Source organism: Oncorhynchus mykiss, chromosome 12 (genome assembly GCF_057628025.1).
Source record: "Oncorhynchus mykiss isolate SJ-2025 chromosome 12, ASM5762802v1, whole genome shotgun sequence".
Classification (NCBI taxonomy): Eukaryota; Metazoa; Chordata; class Actinopteri; order Salmoniformes; family Salmonidae; genus Oncorhynchus; species Oncorhynchus mykiss.
Genome location: NC_143033.1, coordinates 73,487,166 through 73,508,975, shown reverse-complemented (window position 1 = coordinate 73,508,975; position 21,810 = coordinate 73,487,166). Strand labels below are relative to the sequence as shown.

The following is a 21,810-nucleotide window of genomic DNA, read 5'->3' as shown; positions in this document are numbered from 1 at the left end:
GGTGGTATTTGTTCCGAATCCACAATCATTGTTATTCCCATACAGTAATTACGATAATAATCAGTGGGCCTAAGGACCAGTAATCTCATAGCAGATGCTGTTGTTGTGCCACTGGGCACCTGGTGCCTCCAACCCACTGGTAATCATAGGGCTCAGGTGCAAGAGATTTCTCCTCTTAGAAATGCCTCCTCTCCATCCCATTTGAACCCTTTCACATGCCTAGCACAGCTCCATGGTGGCCTCAAGTTCACAATTTAACCCTCTGGTCACCTCCAAAACACATTTGTAGACACTTCCATCGGCATCCAACCAACCCTTAGCCACTTGCAAACTCCAGTTCCCTTGCCAGCACCCCCGGCCTCCCTTCTCCCCTCTGTCAGCCTGCCCTAGAGAGCAATCTCCCTGTCTCCTGGACCCTCCCTCTCTCTGTCCGTCCATCAGTCACACCAGTCAGTCCGTTCCGCTCTGAGGGTGTTCTGTACTCTCCTATTAATTTGTTTGTTTGGCAGAGAGAGAGAGAGAAAGACATAAAGAGCGAGAGAGGAAGAGAGAGAGAGGGAAACAATTAGAGAGAGACAGAGAGAGAGAGAGGGTGGGTAGAGAGAAAAAAAAGAGGGGGAGAAAAAGAGAGAGAGAGCTAGCCGCTTCTCCTCATGCTGTTTTTATCTCCATTGGCTGTCGGACATCACCTGGGCGGGAACACTCCACTGCAGGTTGGCAGAGCTGCTCCTAATTGACGCTAGTCGCTTGGAAGAGAGGAGGAAGAAGAGGAGGAGAAGGAAGTAGCTTTAGTGAATCATATTGGTGTTGTTCCTCCTGTCAGTCATCCACTATCAGTTGTCAAAAGTGAGAATAAAACTTTACTGTATAGTTTCAAGTAAACTGAGTATCATGTAGGTTTGATGCTTCTATAGTGTGATGATGTGTAGTACATTTCATATCCACTGGGTTATGTCCAATGATATTCCCAATCAAAACAAATCCAGCACATACTGTAGTAGAATAGGGTTTGTCATACAGAACAATACGTAACCAAAGAGAATACGAGGAACACACGCTCACCCGTCAGTCCAGAGAAGTAACAGTTTGTGGCCGTTTGAAACACACACATCCTCCCCCCCTGCCGGGGACTGATTGGACAGTAAAGGTGAACATTAAAAGACAGTCACACCTAGACATGCATTGATCACCGCTGTCTGCATGCTGGAGAGGGACAGAAGAGGAACTCCACATAGAGACTCGCTCAACAGTGTTTGTGTTTGCCAGAGAACAGTATGTGTGTTTGTAGCAGTTTGTTGATGTGTATAGCTGTGCGTATGTAGCTAATGGATAGACATGGATTTCACCTTTAGACATTTCTGGATTCGACTATGTCTTCATCCAAATAGAACAGTGTGCTTGCATTCTTCTCTCTGATTGCTAGTTGTATTAGGCTGACACGGTATGAGGAAGCCTGCACTCCAGGACTCCAGTCGTTCCTCATGTAAAAGCTGGTTCAACTGTCATAGAGAATTACTATCCATCTCAATGCATGGCAGAGCTCTATCTCCCAGGTGACACATTTCTCAATATTCCGGACATCTTCCCCCTCCCGCCTCGTGTCTCCTGCCCTCCCTGTCACACTGTCCCACTGTGCCCACCTCTTCCGCCACCCCCGCCACTTCTGCCCACTACACCACTCTGTCTCTGACAGCATGCCACCATACAGATCCTGCATGTTAATTAATGCCCGCCCGCGACTTTGCCCGCCTGCACCGCCCTCCTCCTCGTCCGTGGTCCCTTGTGTGCTGCTCTACCCTACACACACAATCACTCACGAACACACACACTCTGGGGCCAGTTATCAGCGGCCCAGCAGCGGAGTGGAGGGCTACAGAGGATGTAATTTCACTGGAGTGGAATGTGACAGCTTGACCTTCTCATCTCTCCAGGGCCCCATCCTCATCACCATAGATACCTGGCTCCGCCGGGCTCCGCCGGGCACCGCGCTACACCCATATAGCCGTATTATTATCAACACCACTACCATCACTTCTATACTCCCCCTCCGATATCAAACAATCACGGTTGGAACTCATTTGCCCATCATAGTCAAGAGGAGCCCAAACACAACTCCACCATGGTGACTTCTCTAAGCCGTCACAGAGAGCCATTATGCCCTGTGGAGTTTCATCGAGCCTGGGTTAGACTAACTCAACTCTGTCCCGGGTGAGGCTTGCTGTGGATGTTGAGAATGTTGCGTCTAGTGTTTGGTCTTATACAATCTGACGCCTGTTGCTGGGTGCTTGTGTAGAGTAGTGGATATGCCTGGACTCACATTCTGACTGAACAGCACTCCTCTGCCGAAGATCCTGATCTCACTAGCAGTCCTGTTTCATAATGCTCTCTATCTCCCGCTGAAGGGCAATGGGCTGTGTCATGGCTGGAGAATCTAAAGCAGAGAGCCAGCCTCTCTCATTAGCCCTGCCTCTCTCATGCTTGTGTCGGCTATATGGTTGACACAGTGGTTGGCATGTGGTTGGCAGGGCTAGTAGGCTGGTACAGCTGCCCTCCAAACCCACAGTCTGCCATGAGAACTGTGGTCTTGTACACTACACTCAAGGACACCTTAGGCTAGCCGTGCTCATCCCTGGAACCTCTACTGAGCAGCTGAGGGACAGAGGAGAATCTTCTCTAGCACCGGAGTCTGTGGAGGAAATGCACTTGATTCCAAACTCCTCTTGTGGCTTCTGACGTTCTGTGTGTACCCCGTATAGTCTATCTGCTCCTAACACACTTCACCATCACCATCTCTCTGTTCACACCAACAACATCCTCTTCAACTCAGCGCCAGTCTGCCCGCCCGCCTCATACCACCACAAGAGTACAGAGAGAAGGAGGGTGAAGAGCAACAAGATGGAGGTAGAGAGAGGAAAGTCAGAGATTAGATGGAGACACCGATTGGGGGAGAGAGAGAGAGAGAGCAGAAGGAGGAAGGATGGAAGGAGGGAGGTGAGCAGAGAGAAGGGAGAGATGGAGGAAGGGGTAGAGGGAAAGCAAGGGAGCGATTGAATGGTGTAATTAAGTTCCTGATAGCACTCTGGGTGCTTTGGCCAGGCTCCAGTAGAGCTTAGCACTACACCAAGACTCTTCAGCCTGCTCTCCTCTCCTGCCTTTAGAGGAACACACACACACACAAAGTTAAACACACACCGCACAAACACACAGACACATGGTTTCTAGCTCACTCTGTCACACACAAACACACAAACACACGAACACACAAACTCAGTCCATGTAAATTTGAACACACAGAGAGACACACACACTCAGCGCTGGCAGGCTTCACACAATTGCACTAAGGCGAAAGACAAAGGAGAGAGGGAGAAGCGACAGATGAATATGAGCAACTGTCACTCAGATCAGGCACACTCATAGCTGCAATGACATACACGTACACATATTACACACACACTGCTGCAATGACATACACACATTACACACACACTGCTGCAATGACATACACACATTACACACATTACACACACACTGCTGCAATGACATACACACATTACACACATTACACACACACTGCTGCAATGACATACACACATTACACACATTACACACACACTGCTGCAATGACATACACACATTACACACATTACACACACACTGCTGCAATGACATACACACATTACACACACACTGCTGCAATGACATACACACATTACACACATTACACACACACTGCTGCAATGACATACACATACACACATTACACACACACTGCTGCAATGACATACACACATTACACACACACTGCTGCAATGACATACACATACACACATTACACACACACTGCTGCAATGACATACACACATTACACACACACTGCTGCAATGATATACACACATTACACACACACTGCTGCAATGACATACACACATTACACACACACTGCTGCAATGACATACACACATTACACACACACAGCTGCAATGACATACACATACACACATTACACACACACTGCTGCAATGACATACACATACACACATTACACACACACTGCTGCAATGACATACACATACACACATTACACACACACAGCTGCAATGACATACACATACACACATTACACACACACTGCTGCAATGACATACACACATTACACACACACTGCTGCAATGACATACACACATTACACACACACTGCTGCAATGACATACACATACACACATTACACACACACAGCTGCAATGACATACACACATTACACACACACTGCTGCAATGACATACACACATTACACACATTACACACACACTGATGCAATGACATACACATACACACATTACACACACACAGCTGCAATGACATACACATACACACATTACACACACACTGCTGCAATGACATACACATACACACACATTACACACACACTGCTGCAATGACATACACACATTACACACATTACACACACACTGCTGCAATGACATACACATACACACACATTACACACACACTGCTGCAATGACATACACACATTACACACATTACACACACACTGCTGCAATGACATACACATACACACATTACACACACACTGCTGCAATGACATACACACATTACACACACACTGCTGCAATGACATACACACATTACACACACACTGCTGCAATGACATACACACATTACACACACACTGCTGCAATGACATACACACATTACACACACACTGCTGCAATGACATACACATACACACATTACACACACACTGCTGCAATGACATACACACATTACACACACACAGCTGCAATGACATACACACATTACACACACACTGCTGCAATGACATACACATACACACATTACACACACACTGCTGCAATGACATACACACATTACACACACACTGCTGCAATGACATACACACATTACACACACACAGCTGCAATGACATACACACATTACACACACACTGCTGCAATGACATACACATACACACATTACACACACACTGCTGCAATGACATACACACATTACACACACACAGCTGCAATGACATACACACATTACACACACACTGCTGCAATGACATACACATACACACATTACACACACACTGCTGCAATGACATACACACATTACACACACACAGCTGCAATGACATACACACATTACACACACACTGCTGCAATGACATACACATACACACATTACACACACACAGCTGCAATGACATACACATACACACATTACACACACACTGCTGAAATGACATACACATACACACATTACACACACACTGCTGAAATGACATACACACATTACACACACACTGCTGCAATGACATACACACATTACACACATTACACACACACTACTGCAATGACATACACATACACACATTACACACACACTGCTGCAATGACATACACACATTACACACACACTGCTGCAATGACATACACACATTACACACACACTGCTGCAATGACATACACATACACACATTACACACACACAGCTGCAATGACATACACAGACACACATTACACACACACTGCTGCAATGACATACACAGACACACATTACACACACACAGCTGCAATGACATACACACATTACACACACACTGCTGCAATGACATACACACATTACACACACACTGCTGCAATGACATACATATACACACATTACACACACACTGCTGCAATGACATACACACATTACACACACACTGCTGCAATGACATACACACATTACACACACACTGCTGCAATGACATACACACATTACACACACACTGCTGCAATGACATACATATACACACATTACACACACACTGCTGCAATGACATACACACATTACACACACACAGCTGCAATGACATACACACATTACACACACACTGCTGCAATGACATACACACATTACACACACACTGCTGCAATGACATACACACATTACACACACACTGCTGCAATGACATACACACATTACACACACACTGCTGCAATGACATACATATACACACATTACACACACACTGCTGCAATGACATACACACATTACACACACACTGCCATGATCTATTTTATACAAACACACGTACACATTGCATATAATTCACTCCTTCTAAAACTTCACAGAAATATCCCCCCCCCCCTACACACACACACACACACACACACACACACACACACACACACACACACACACACACAGAGCAGCCAGTTTCCCTCCCAGCTTATCTTTAATAGCTTCAAGTCCTCTGCTGCCTCCCCCTCTCTGTACAGTCTGTCTGATGTGGTAGGTTTATACTAGCTGCTTCTGGCTGGCTGGCTGGCTGGCTGGCAGCAGAATCACTCCTCTCTTATCAGCATGTGTGTGTGTGTGTATCTATCTCTCTCTCTCTCTCTCTTTCGCTCATGCTCTTTCTCTTCCTCTCCCCTTCTCTCTCTCTCTCTTTCTTTCTCTCATGCTCTCTCTCTTTCTCTTCCTCTCCCCTTCTCTCTCTATCTCTCCCTTTTTCTCTATAACCAACCAGGGCCTTGTCACTATTCTGCTGCGTGACAATACTGAAATTCCATTAGGGTGACATTTATCCATCAATTTAAGGGTCAGGGTTCAACCCAGGTGACCATGAAGTGTTGGACTACACAGGGGTGGAGTAGTCAACCTTTTCCAAATAGTGCTCCATCATTGTATTTTTCACCGTTTAGCCACTCAATGGGATGTCTGGTGTGGCTGTAAATGTGTGATTGATACGTATAAATGATCACCTTGACCTGGCTCCTCCCTCCATCAGGGAGAGTGACATTACTCTTGTAGTCGTTTCACAAAGCCGTCATCGCGGAACCGTTATCTAAGAGACAATATGCGCTGTTAAAATAACACCAGCTTATTTTCCCATTTGCGCTGTCCGCTCAGGTTAAACGTCGGCCAGCTGAGCAAGAAAGAAAGAGCGAGAGAGAGAGAGAGAGGGGGGGGGTTGCAAGCAACCAACCCCTCATCTCTGCATTCCCCTTCCCTCGCCTCCTTCGGGCCACGCCGAGCAGCAGATCAATATGGGTTTTAATTGAGGAGCATGTGTATCATTCTTCCTTAGTTGCAGTAGTTGGGATCTGTTGGGATTTGTCCCCGAGGATTACAAAGAGAGAGCGACAGAGACTGGGAAATAGGGCCGAATATATAGCAGTCGCTTCTTTTAGTTGTGTTTGTTTAAACTCCCGGAGCGGAGCATATGAATCTTGTGCGTCGTTGCATGCACTTCTTTTCTGGGGATACCGCGTAATATTTACGCGCTGTGAAACACCGAGCTGGAGCGAAGTCTATTCGGTCCTGGACGCACGATGCTGATCGGTAAGTCTCGAGTTTTTTACCTTTTTATTCAGAAAGCGCGCTGATGTGGCTTCGAGGGTCCGCTTTCGGTTCTTTAGTTTCTGGAGACGTGTAGCCCACGGTCGGGCATATAGAACACCTGACTCGAGCACTGGTCGGTTTAGCCTTTTTAAACATACGTGCATTTTATATAAATTATGACAATGTTTTATATAAATATAGCTTTGTAAGTTGTACGCACTAGCGGCAAGACCAGTGCGCAGTTGAATTCTCAAATATGTATGAGGGACAGTCAAATTCAGACGCAGATTAATGTGAAGTGTTGGGTGGTAACTGTAGTCTATGGAATTTATTTGTTTGTACACAAGTGGAATATTTGTCTTGCCAGACCATTGGAAGTGTAGGATACCGCAGCGACCCGAAGATTGCGCACAATGATCCCGTAAAATCTCCTTCAAGTTCGGAGTTGTGGATCATCGGTGACGTTAAGCCTGCATCATATGTATTCCTTCTATTAACAGTTAAAATGTGAGTTTTCGTTCAAATTTGACATGCTATCGAAAGTAGACTACCGATCCCTTTTGGGACAAACTCTTAGGCTACCGCAGAATGAATCCCATTTTTGGAATGATATTTATATTTGAACATTTCTCATGTGATTTATCTTCAAGGACGAATCCAGTGTATACCAAACTTTATATTCAACAAATATGAATGTATCTGCTGTTTTGATGTTGAGCTTGAGTTGATCTCTCCTCAACTTGCCGGGTGCGTAGGCTATCGGTCTCGTACCTGTGAATGCTTGAATGAAATATATACAGAAAGCGCTCCGTTAATGCATTTGAAAAACCACGCGGCTCCTTGTTGGTTAACTCTAATAACGTCATTATTCATGTTAGACCTTAGAAACGAAATCTGAAAGTGAATGATTGCCTTAATTAAAGACGGTCCTCTCCGGGATTCTGCATCTTCAATGCTGCTGGGGGGGGGGGGGGGGGGGGGGGGGTTGGTCTCTCAACGACTCACAGTCGCTTCAACTATATACTTTTTTTCCTATACTGTGGAATAGGCTATTGCAATAGGTTAATCAATTTCGTTTATATTGTCAATAATAATTGATGGACTTCTTACATTTTGTAATTTAAGATATAGATTTAGTATATATTTATCGATTGTCTGCATAGTATTGAGGATTTTTACTTTGAGAAAGACAAATAGGCTACTAAATAGACAGCAAATCATTGATCAACACACACTGGCCAATTTGCATTGTGGGGTATCACACCATTAAGCAATCACTAAAGCCTATTATAGAAACTGCCCTCTATACATAGGAGCCACCACCTGCCCTCTACACATAGGAGCCACCTGCCCTCTACACATAGGAGCCACCTGCCCTCTATACATAGGAGCCACCTGCCCACTATACATAGGAGCCACCTGCCCACTATACATAGGAGCCACCTGCCCTCTATACATAGGAGCCACCTGCCCTCTATACATAGGAGCCACCTGCCCTCTATACATAGGAGCCACCTGCCCTCTCTACATAGGAGCCACCTGCCCTATTTATGTTCCTTATAGGCCAAGGTTACAGGAACATTGCAGCAACCTTGACTGGTTGTCTTACTGCTCTCCTCTGGATCTCATCACGGTTGACTCTGAGAAACTGAAACAAGATTTATGACCCTATCAGTCCACTCTAAAATGGAGGACTTTGCCATTTGTTCTAAACTTGATCCTGCAACCCATGACAACGTTGAGGCAGTCTGTGTATTGGTAGTGGGGTTGTGTGAGGGGTGTGAGAGAGAGGACAGACAGATGTACTGTATGGCCGAGTACACTGCAGTGCTATAGGCTACACTGCCTTGTAGAATTATGGCCACTAACCTAAAACTGCTCTGCTGCCATTTTACTGCCCTGACAGAGTCCCAACTGGAATGTATGTGTCCTATATGACATCAACTCTGTCTCTGCATGTATCAGGCACGGAGCCCAACAGAAAGAGAGAGATGGAGAGAGAGAGAGTGAGAGAGAGACAGAGAGAGAGACACACACGCACTGACACACACACGCACTGACACACACACGCACTGACACAGACACACACTCACAGACAAACACTGACACACAAACACTGACACACAAACACTGACACACACACACTGACACACACACACACTGACACACACACACTGACACACACACACTGACACACACACTGACACACACAAACACTGACACACACAAACACTGACACACACATACACGAACACTGACACACACATACACGAACACTGACACACACACACACACACACACACACACACACACACACAGGGCCCCCTCCAGGGCTGATGGATCTGTCTTTAACTGAGATTGCGGGGTGCTCACATATCCCAGCACTAGCTCTTAAAATGGCTTCGGTAAAACGCGCTGATGACTCCTGAAAATGGTTACCATTAGCATTTCTCCAGATCTTTATTCCTGTTCGTAATGCCTTCGTGGCAGGCCTACAGGGGAGACAGATGCATGTGGAGCACAAAGCTGCCAAGGAGATGTATGGTGGAGTATTTAGGAGGTCTATTTTACTGTTCTGTTCTCACCTAGACCCTCACCCTCTAGCATCGGTCAAGTCATAAACTGAAATCACCCCAACCATCAGACTGTGGTGCATAAAAACACAGGCACTTTTCAGACACAGTTTGGTGGGGCACAGCGGGATCTCTCTCTCTCACACACACACACACACACACACACACACACACACACACACACACACACACACACACAGTTCCTTGTGGATATACTGACTGTCCAATGACATCACCATGGTCTTGTGTGAGTGAGGAAAGGTTTGTGGTCTGACTGTCACTGTGTGACCCTCAACCCACCCCATACCTGTTCTCCCACCTTACCCCCAGGCTGCAGAAGGCCTGATTATAGCCCTGCCTGTCAGTGCCTTTGGGAGGAGACTCTTTCCTTTCTTCTCCTCGGCTGCTCTTATCTGTGGGATCAGGGAAACGGGAGGGAGCTGAAAGGACAGGGTTAATGTGTGGTCAACAGGGGCCCAGACCGGGGCTAGGCCAGGCTAGGGGTAATTACAGGGTAGGGTTACCCTCTGGATGGATAGATGGGTGGATAGATTGGTGGGTGGGATAGATAGATAGATAGATAGATAGATAGATACATTTGGTCGCACCCTGACTGACAGGGTTGTGAACAGAACATAAACGTGCCCATATTTACATCCTGTCTTTAGAATGGATGCCTGAGCCATATCAAATCAAATTGTATTTCTCACAGTGAAATGCTGACTTACAAGTCCTTAACTGACAATGCAGTTTTTAAGAAAAAAAAAAAAAAAAAAAAGTAAGAGATAAGAATAACAAATAATTAAAGAACAGCAGTAAATAACAATAGCGGGGCCTAATACAGAGTCAATGTGCAGGGGGCACCTCGACACAGGTGCCCCTGCACATTGACTCTGTATATAGCCCCGCTATTGTTATTGACTAAATCCATGTCATTTTCAGTGTTATTGTAATCCACAGTACACCCATTTTACATTGACGTTTGAGTCATTTAGCAGACGCTCTTATCCAGAATGACTTACAGTTAGTGCATTCATAAGTGCATTTAAAAGTCTTGTGTTATGAATGTGCTTTACACAATCATGGCTATAGACAGTGATATAATCTATGATGGACATTTCCAGGCATAGGCTACTTGTGTTCCATAGTCCAGTCCATTCTGTTCTGTTCCCAGGCAGGCGGTGTGGAAGGCCAGTCTGTCTGTAGCGTTGGGTAATTGCATGACTGTTTGATGTCCCCAGGTGTTCATGGTGTAAATCAGTGGAGCTAATTAAAAGGCTGTTGGACTGTTGGACTGAAGAAAAATAAGAGTTTGTCTGAATGCCATAGTTCACTTCTCACCAACTTCCCTCTCCGAGCTCTCACATCGTCATACTCCACATACTAACATCACAGGGTATGTGACGTGGGATTTGTGGCCTGTGTGGCTGTGTGTGTGTGTGTGTGTGTGTGTGTGTGTGGTAAGGCAGCCGTAGACAGTTGGTTTTCCTGGACAGCATGGACAGAGACATGGACAGAGGCTGAGGCAGGGACATGGACAGAGGCTGAGGCAGGGACAGAGGCTGAGGCAGAGACATGGACTGAGGCTGAGGCAGAGACAGGGACATGGACAGAGGCAGAGACAGGGACATGGACAGAGGCTGAGGCAGAGACAGGGACATGGACAGAGACAGGGACATGGACAGAGGCTGAGGCAGGGACATGGGCAGAGGCAGAGACAGGGACATGGGCAGAGGCAGAGACAGGGACATGGGCAGAGGCAGAGACAGGGACATGGGCAGAGGCAGAGACAGGGACATGGACAGAGGCTGAGGCAGGGACATGGACAGAGGCTGAGGCAGAGACAAGGACAGAGGCTGAGGCAGAGACAAGGACATGGACAGAGGCAGAGACAGGGACAGGGACATGGACAGAGGCTGAGGCAGGGACATGGACAGAGGCTGAGGCAGGGACATGGACAGAGGCTGAGGCAGAGACAGGCGTGATGAATGGATTTTCTGGACCTCCCATCTCCTCCATCCCTCATGGTTGCCTTGGCAGTGGCAGCTCTCCAACTCTCCAGTTCATTATGACTTAACCCAGCTCCACCTGCCTTGTAGGGCCAGCACACTATGCACACAGAGAGACAAAATATACAGGACACATCCTACCTCACCCTCTATGCTATTCCACCTCCTGATCTCCCAACCCTCCTACACACACACACACACGTTTAGTTCTTCTATCCTATTGGGGACCTTAAATTAATTTCCTTTGAAAATTATATTTTCCCTAACCCTTACTATAACCCTAACCCTAATTCTAAACCTTTGTCCTAAACCTAACCCCTTACCCTAATTGTAACCCTAACCCTAACCCCTAAGCTTAAAATGTCCTCATGGGGATGTGGGAAATGTCCCCTCGAGGGAGACTTTTCCTCCTTTTTACTATCCTTGTGGAGACATTTGGGGATATTAGGTCCCCAGAAGGATAGAATAACCAACCAATACACACACACACACACACACACACACACACACATAAACCAGGCTATCCTACCTCCATCACCCCAGGGGCCTTGCCCTGCTCTGTATGCCTCATGGTTGTGTATGGACAGGGGGTGAGCTGGGTAGGAGCTGATTCCCAACCCCCTTTATCCAGTTAGAGCCCCCAGGTCCAGGTGCTGCTCTCTCTCTCTCTGTATCTAATGCCTGGCTGCATCTCTTTGTCATCCCTCCTAACACGACACGGAGTTACTTACCTTGTTAGTCCCAGCAGAGATGCATGCTGGGTGATGTTTTCCTATGCTCTGATGGATCTGGGGGATGGCGGTGGGGTTGTATAGTTGAGTCAACTAATGATGGCCCTGCAGGGGCTTTAAAGCCAGGCTATGTTCTCTCCCTATTTTTCTCTTCTTATTGAGTGTTTCTTAGTGTTGTTTAGTGCGTCATACATCTGTATGTGCCCATGAGTGTGCTCTTTTTCCATGTGTGTGTGTGTGTGTGTGTGTGTGTGTGTGTGTGTGTGTGTGTGTGTGTGTGTGTGTGTGTGTGAGCCCCTCTGGCCCGGTTCCACTGCGGGGCTCTGCCACAGTGTGTGAGTGACAGTCATTACAGTGAAGTGACAGTGTGGGCTTGATTGGCCTGCCTGCTGAAGTGACGTGATGATGACTGTGTGTTAGGTACTGGGGGAGGCTGGGGGGAGGGCTTATGGGAGGCATATGGGGAGCCCAGCAGGGGATCTGACAACATTAAAAATGTTCCCTGGAACAACAGTGCTGAATGCTGAACACCAAAGGCACTCCACTTAGCCCCTAATTCTCCAAGGCTAAAAATGATAAACAACTCAGCCTATTACTGTGTGTGTGTCGTGCATATAGGCTACCCTTTTCATTTGTGTTATATGCCTGAGTGTGTGTGTGTGTGTTTGCACAACCTCTTGTCAGCTGCCGTCTCCTAGAGGCAGCTTGCTCTTTTAAAGTGAAGAGGGGGACTCGTCCTCCACTTGACTTTGAGACATTTAGTTAGAGGAGGAACAGAGAGGACAGACCTTGACAACAGACGAGAGAGAGAATTTGTCTTTCTTTCTCTTCCAATGTGTTTCTTGGTCATCACACCAGGCAGTCTAACTTCCCCGACCCTTAAAGATTGGGGGCGTACCATCAAAACCAGGGAGGTCAGCCATCACGACCATGTGGGTATCTCTCAGGCACTGACCTGGAATACTCCGGGGTCCACTGCACAAAATAGAGTGCAGCTTGTGTGTAAATGACGGTAGCCACCAGTATGCACAGGCACACTGGCTGTGTCCCAAATTGCATCCTATTCCCAATATAGTGCACTACTTTTGGCCAGAGCCTAATGGGCCCTGGTCAAAAGTAGTGCATTACATAGGGAATAGGGTGCCGTTTGGGACTCATGAACTGGTGGATCTGTTAGCTTTGTTAGCTGTTTGACTGCTCACCTCAGCTTGCCTGTACTGGCTCTGTAATCTCAGGAGTATTTATTTAACAGCCCACTGCGCTCTGGATTAATTAGACCTGCGGTGAATTAAATGTTTTGCCCTGGTCCTCTACCCACACCACACAGACACTACCCAGCTAGCACACACCGTTCTGAGAACCATATAGTCCTTATTTGCAAATGTCAGTATTTCAGGATAACGTTTTCTGAACGTTTCCTTATGGTTCTATTTCAAGTCATGTTCTCAAAACATTAAGAGAACTTTCCATAAAAACCACAAGAAAACATGACTAAAGTTCAAAGAATGTTATTTAAAAACATATAGATTCCGTTCTCAGCATGAGCACTATCCTCCATCTTGTTAAATGTGTTCAGGTGTGTTGGCCGCGCCCACACACCTGATCTTAACGAGTGCTTGTTTCCTTTGAAATTGGGCCTGTTTGAATAGACTCAAATGAACAGCTTTGTATGAGTTTTTAAAAAGCATTCTAGCTCCATCCTGGTGGCACAGTGGACTAATTCCATGAATAGAGAACAGATGATCATAGGTTCAAATCTCACTGACTCTGGGTTACAATCAAAAATGAAATGAGTTTGCATGATTAATGCCTAAGCAAATTCATTTTGATTTGTGCTTGGAGTTCAAAACAGTTAACCTAAGCTAACAGTGTTATTAAAAGTCTTATTGGAACATGTTCTCGTTTGGTTATTTAAAGGTAATTAAATATAATTTCCGTTCTCAGAACGTTAATTAAACAAACCTCCCAAGAAAACTTCCAGGAAACCATATAGTGAAACGTTCTCAAATCCTCCCTGCAACTTAAACATTTGTGTTCCCAGAACAGGCCAAATTTTCACTTCTATTCCCTGAATTTTTTTTTACAAATTCAGTTCTACCGGTCAGGAAACCTATGGCTTTGTTCCCAGAACCAACGGGAAACAAAAAACGTACGTTCCCTTAACTTACAAGGAACCAAATGTGTTAGCCGGGAAACATCCTCATTCTGATATACACACATACACACATGCATAGACAGTACACAGAGGTTTATCAACCTTGCTATGATGGTCAGTCATACTGTTTCAACCCAGGTAAAATATAGTCCTACTGCAGTACTATTAGACAGGGAGTCGGTGTGAGTGGCTTTTAACTATCTTGTGTCTCAGAGCGGAGAACAGTTTGGATATACGGTAGGCTCTCATTGTGATCGGCATTTCTCCTTTGTTATTATTTAGCTATAGAAATAGCAATAGAAAGAGCCTACATCAGCCACTGTAAGGCTGACGCAAGTGTCTTTCCTCTGAGTTTCTCCACCTTCCTTCTATACCTCTCAGGTCTGGAGAGCCTGGTGACTCAACGGCGTTGGAAAAGCCTAACCACGACATGGAGACTAGTGTTGGAATGGTATTATTCTTCCTGAGCAACCAGTCCCTCACTCTCAACACTCTTTATGTATCTTTCCTCCGGTCTGTCTCTCTCTCTCTTTTTCTGTCTGTCTCTCATCTTCACCCTGTAGCCCTTCCCCTCTATCTCCAACATCCCCTCTATCTCCAACATCCCCTCTATCTCCAACATCCCCTCTATCTCCAACATCCCCTCTATCTCCAACATCCCCTCTATCTCCAACATCCCCTCTATCTCCAACTTCTCCTCTATCTCTCTCTCCAAGCCACTCTCTCTCTCTCTGCCCCTCATAGCCGTGGGAAGTAGTTTGGGGTAGGCGTGCTCCGATTCTTTTTAGACGACGGAGGTGGGAGGGCCTGGACAAATATTTTTGCCTGCGCTAGTGCTGCAGAAGGCTATACCGGTCCACTAATACAGGACTATTAAAGGCGCATTGCATTATTTTTACGAATAATTTAAAAATATATATTTTTATATGAATCTATATTTTTAATTTCTATTTTTCAGGGGGTCCTGCAGCCCTCTCAACACCCCTGCTTCCCGTGGTTATGCTCCCCCTCCCATTTTCTCCCCCTCACTTGCACAGTGAGGGGCTCAGAGAGAACATCCAGTCTCTGTGTATGCTGATTTCTGCAGCGCTGGCTGCCATTCTGCACATTAGTGTGTGACAATGGTTCTCTTTGAAGTGGGTTATCCTAGCGCCTAGCGTAGCTCCCAGCCTCCCAGACCAGCCCAGCGCTGCTGTCTGCCTGCTGCAGAAATGTGCCAGCCAACTCACTATGCAGACAGGGCCAGCTGTTAGCATGGGCACTGACAGACAACGCACTGTACACACACACACACACACACACACACACACACACACACACACACACACACACACACACACACACACACACACACACTGTATCACCTCATGTGCACTCTAAACAATCACACACCTTCTACACATGCTTTACACACATACAACCCACACACATACCCGTTTTCTATGTGTGCTACACACCTCCTCAACACAGGGACACACACACATTCTGTGCCAGATAAGAGCCACTCCCATCCATCAGTTCTTTTAGCAACACTCCACCCATCTCTCTCTCTCGCTCTCACTCTCCCCACCCATCTTACTCTCTCTCTCTCCCCACCCCTCTCTCTCTCCCCACCCCTCTCTCTTGCTCTCTCTCTCTTGCTCTCTCTCTCTCTCTCTCCCCACCCCTCTCTCTCTCTCTTGCTCTCTCTCTCCCCACCCCTCTCTCTCTCTTGCTCTCTCTCTCCCCACCCCTCTCCCCTCTCTCTCTCCCCACCTCTCCCCCACTCCTCTCTCTCTCCCGCACTCCTCTCTCTCTCCCCACCCCTCTCTCTCTCCCCACCTCTCCCCCACTCCTCTCTCTCTCCCCCACTCCTCTCTCTCTCCCCCACTGATCTCTCTCTCCTCACCCCTCTCTCTCTCTCCCCACCCCTCTCTCTCTCCCCACCCCTCTCTCTCTCCCCACCTCTCTCTCTCTCTATAGTCCATTCTGAAGGAGTAGTAAAGCCGCTTCTTTCATTGGAGTAAATACCTTTATTCCAGCTCCTTTATGAGCAAGCTGATAAGGAATGCCTTTTATCCAAAGCAGATAGGCTTTTATCAACACTGTTGGTGCGTGCGTGTGTGTATGGGGGGGAGGAGGTGTCTGTATGTGTGCATGCGTGCGTATTGTGTTCAAACATGCAGAGTGCCAAGTTTATTTAAGCATGTGGCTGTTTTTTTTAATGACATTCATGTGAGATTATCTCATGTATGTGTGTAGATCACGTAGACACACACACACACACACACACACACAAGAAAAACAGGCGACTCAGGGCGGCTGAAACCTTTCTTCTGCTTCTTGCAATTTTAACGTGACATTTCTGTGATTACACATAATCATATGAGGACAGTGGTATAATGCAGTTGCGATTAAGTGGGACAAGGTAATCATCTCGCTCCCTCACTTCAGGTGTGTGTGCGCGTCTGTGTGTGCGCGTCTGTGTGTGCGCGTCTGTGTGTGCGCGTCTGTGTGTGCGCGTCTGTGTGTGTGCGCGTCTGTGTGTGCGCGCGTCTGTGTGTGCGCGCGTCTGTGTGTGCGCGCGTCTGTGTGCGCGTCTGTGTGCGCGCGAGTCTGTGTGCGCGCGAGTCTGTGTGCGCGCGCGTCTGTGTGTGCGCGCGTCTGTGTGTGTGTTTTCCCGTGCTTGCCTGTGTGTTGTGAAGGAGGTTGTCTAGGGAATTGATTAAGACTGTGGAGTGGATTTGTTGGCGGGCACAGTAGATTATCCTTGGCTGTGTTTGACTCAGTAGCTGTGTAAACTAAGCCCTGTCCGACCTACAGGCTCCTGTCTCCTCTCTCCCACAGCTTTTTTTTTTTAGATTCAATTAGGATCCCCATTAGCCGACGCCAGCCTCTAGCATGCATAGGGTCAGACACAAAAAGACATTACAGACTAAAATACTATTTCCATACATTTAAAAACATGACCGTAAACCTTACAGCTAGGTCCGATAGGGTATATGCTTCTTGTTTCATTTGTTTTTAAAAGGTCATGTTAATGTTTGCTTTGAGTAATTTGAGATGGGCGTTCCATGTGATCATGGGACTGTGAAGAGGCCCCTGGTAGCATGTCCTCTCTACCACAGCAAAGGTATTGACAGGCAACCCCTCTTTTACGCTGCTACTCTCTGTTGGGTCAGTCTCAGTGTAGTGATTCTCATGGTGTCCTAAGTCCTTGGCCCCTGGATTAATGTATTGTGTTGTGTTGCGTTGTGTGCTGCGGTCTTGCTCTCTGTGTGACTGTGTGTCTGTGACAGAGAGCAGGGCAGAGCCTGGTAATACAATATCATGTCATCGGTTCTAGCTCTGTTCTGACCTGGTTGGAGTTCTGCTCTCTGTGGTATCGTTCCACTTTGTTTCCCTCTCTGAAGGGAAGGCTGGAGGAATGAGACGTAGGCTACAGCCCGGCCCTAACTGCAGTGCAACCGAGCACATCGTCCCCGCCGTCGCCCACGCCTCCTTGGCCTCCGACCCTGCCCAGCCAGCTGCTCCTCAGTGTGCCCACTCTGCTCTGACGCCCCCCCCCCCCCCCCCCCCTCCCATCCCCAGGCATAGTTGCACCGCTGTACCTGCAGTCCTAGGAGAACATTTGGGAAACTGCGAGAGTTGTTGGACCCAGTGTAACACAAAAAAATGCTCCCCCGCCCCTTCTCCCTCCCCCCCGAATGACTCTGTGTTTTTTCCATGAGGCTGATGATTCTATTCAGGAGGATGGTAGAATAGTAGAAAGGGGCTGATAGAAATCAACAAGGGTGAAGTGTTGTACAATGTTGCATCTGTTCAACCTCTGGTGGTTTGACCCCAGCAGACAGCCAGACATTTACCCAGACAGAACATCTAACAGAGAGAGGTGTGAATTCATCAGTGAGGGGAAATTGTGATCACACAAACCCCAAGCTCCCCTCCCACTCCAAGCTCCCCTCCCACTCCAAGCTCCCCTCCCACTCCAAGCTCCCCTCCCACTCCAAGCTCCCCTCCCACTCCAAGCTCCCCTCCCACTCCAAGCTCCCCTCCCACTCCAAGCGCCCCTCCCACTCCAAGCGCCCCTCCCACTCCAAGCGCCCCTCCCACTCCAAGCGCCCCTCCCACTCCAAGCGCCCCTCCCACTCCAAGCACCCCTCCCACTCCAAGCACCCCTCCCACTCCAAGCACCCCTCCCACTCCAAGCTCCCTCCCACTCCAAGCTCCCTCCCACACCAAGCGCCCCTCCCACTCCAAGCGCCCCTCCCACTCCAAGCGCCCCTCCCACTCCAAGCGCCCCCTCCCACTCCAAGCGCCCCTCCCACTCCAAGCGCCCCTCACATTCCAAGCGCCCCTCACACTCCAAGCGCCCCTCACACTCCAAGCGCCCCTCACACTCCAAGCGCCCCTCACACTCCAAGCGCCCCTCCCACTCCAAGCGCCCCACCCACTCCAAGCGCCCCTCTCACCCCCCCACTCACCAGTTAAAATCAGCAGCTCATTATTACAATCAAATCCACGGTTTGTTTGTTTAGCATAATCAAAATTGTGCCAAGCTGCTGTGGCTTTGTGCTTTTGGTGTGTGTGTGTGAATTGGTGGGTGGGTGTATTGAGATGCATTGTGGTGGAGAGTTTAAGGAGATACAGTGGTATGGATGACCAAATGGTTTCAGACCCAGATCACACCTTAGAATATTGTGTTTGTGCTTGGAGACAGCTGGCTTAGTATCCGTCTCGACCCAGGCATCAGTCAGTTCAACCCATTGACCACCCCTCTCCCTCTCTTCAGATGAATCAACAGAGTGAGTCAGAGGTCATGACAGAGATAATCATTAGGGGTTGGGTCAAGACAAACAGAGAAGGACATTCTGTAACAGAAATAATTGTATTGCAAAAACAGGATGTTGAAGTTAGTAAATGTCGTGGCTGTGCTAGTCCTATAGACATTGCAGAGTGAACCTGGGCTTTATAGAGGTATCTCTTTCTGTGTGTGTGTGTGTGTGTGTCCGACCCCCAGCCATTTAGTCATGCTGTAGTCCAGTAGATTTACCCCTTAATCCTCTTTGTCTCGGGAGACCACCGGGCGGGGCCAGTCTGATCAGGTTTAGTCTGGATTAGGTGAAATTTACTGACATATGTTATCTAGGGGTCAAAGGTTATGGACGATTGGCTGGGCTGTAACACTCCAGTGTTAAGTCATCTTCTTTATCAGACTGTATCTGTATCATGGTAGTGTGTGTCTTGTTCAAGGAGAACATACTGCCACATAGTTACATGTCCTGTATCTGTCTGTAGGCTTTACCTCTGTTACTGTTTCCCTCTGTCTGTCCAGTCCCCTAGGGAGTCACAGTCTAAGATTACACAGGATGAGGACTTAATCTACCGTGTGTGTCCCTCCCAATGACCCCCAAGCTCATTCTCCATCTCTTTATTCCATCGTATTCCCTTGCTCCCCTGGTAGGTGGCACTATTTGACGCTTGCGAACACTCCAGTGGCTTTCAATTGGGATTTATCTCCCTTTGAAATCTGCAAAGGCCTCCGTGGCTGAACAGGAGAGAGGGAGAGTAGAGAGAGGGAGAGCGAGAGATGGAGCGTTTTGTAGTTGGTGTCTCAGCTCTGTGGTTCCACTCTCTACCTCTGGAACCGGAGGGGACAGCTCACTATATCATTCAGCTGTTTGTTTTTTTGTCAGACCCAGGAGTGGGCTGCCGAAGGGACAAAGTGTCTATCTACCTCCCCCACTGCCTGAAGGTGAATCCCATGCATCACTCGGAGCGTGTGTCCCCCCCCCCCCCCTCCCTCTCTCGTACTCTCTCTCACTCCCTCGCTCTCTCTCTCTCTCTCTCTCCCTCACCCACTCTCTCCCTCTCCCCCTTTCTCTCTCTCTCTCTCTCCCGCTCTCTCCCTCTCTCTCTCCTGCTCTCTCCCTCTCTCTCTCTCTCTTTATTCATCTGAGTGTGTGTGAGCATGTGTGATGTGTGTGTCTTCCCCCCCCCCCCCTCTCTCTGTATTCATCTGAGAGTGTGTGAGCATGTGTGATGTGTGTGCGCGTGAGGTTTATTCCTCGGCTATCAGGTGTCGGGGACCATTGTTCAAGCTGACTGAACTGAACCAGACTGAATTCCTGTGATTCACTTTTCTACTCCAGCCGAGTTAAAGCAAACAAATCCCATGTGGTGTTCTATGTTTGACTAGACTTAAGAACCATTAGGCAGTTGGTTATTTCTGTCTCGTGTGTGTGTGTCTCTCTCTCTCTCTCTCTCTCTCTCTCTCTCTCTCGTTCTCTCACTCTTTTTCTTTTCCCACCCTCTTATCTCTCTGTTCCTACACTACATATCTGCTCCGCTGTGTCCTTAAACAGTTCCTAAAGTTATTCTCTGCGTTCTGTTGTTGATACAGACCGTGGCTGTACAGCTGATAGGAGTTAATGGAGTTATTTTGGTTTAATATAGAAGTGAGTGTTTATCAGTGGTCTCTGGGGTTTTGCTGAGGGGAAATGGGGAAATGTGTTTGAAATTCCTGGTGCTTCTCTTCCTCTGGCGAGTCACACTGATCTGTGCCTCTGCTTTTCCTGCGCCGGCTCGTAAAAGCCAGGGGAAAGGTTACTGCAAATGTCGCTCAGTGTTGGGCTGATGAGCAAGGCTCTCTCTCCCTTCTCTCCCCGTCCTGCACCCCATCTCCCCCGGTACATGGCCCTCTCTCCCTGCATTTTCCCCCTACCCCAACCCTCATAGCCCTTCCTGAACCTGTGAGATGCCTGTTTCCTGTAAGATATCCATCCATAATATATTCCTCACTCACGGCATCATCTCCAAAGCCCTCTAACGGATCTACTAGGGTTTCATCGCCACTGCTTTTCACTGTCATATTACCTAGAAGAGAAACTGTTTCTCTTGCCTTTTGATCATTTTTTTCTCTTCAGGTTCTTTTAACCAAGCAGTGATGGTTAACCTAAAGCAAACCCTTTATGGTGGGTTAATGTAGAGTTAGAGAGAGAGAGAGAGAG

General features: G+C 47.5%; 1 protein-coding gene across 2 annotated transcripts in view; it reads left to right on the top strand.

Annotated features, from left to right (window-relative positions):
• The window catches only part of znf385c (zinc finger protein 385C), a 202,686-nt gene that overhangs the window by 128,018 nt on the left and 52,858 nt on the right, over nt 1–21,810 (top strand). The window contains exon 1 of one of the 2 annotated variants that reach the window (XM_036938247.2): nt 6,803–7,353. The exons of the other annotated variant lie outside the window; for it this stretch is intronic. Within the exon in view, the coding sequence (XP_036794142.2) occupies nt 7,344–7,353 (10 nt within the window). The 5' untranslated portion in view covers nt 6,803–7,343. Of the gene's footprint in view, nt 1–6,802; nt 7,354–21,810 lie in introns of those variants that run through there. 2 annotated transcript variants of the gene reach the window in all.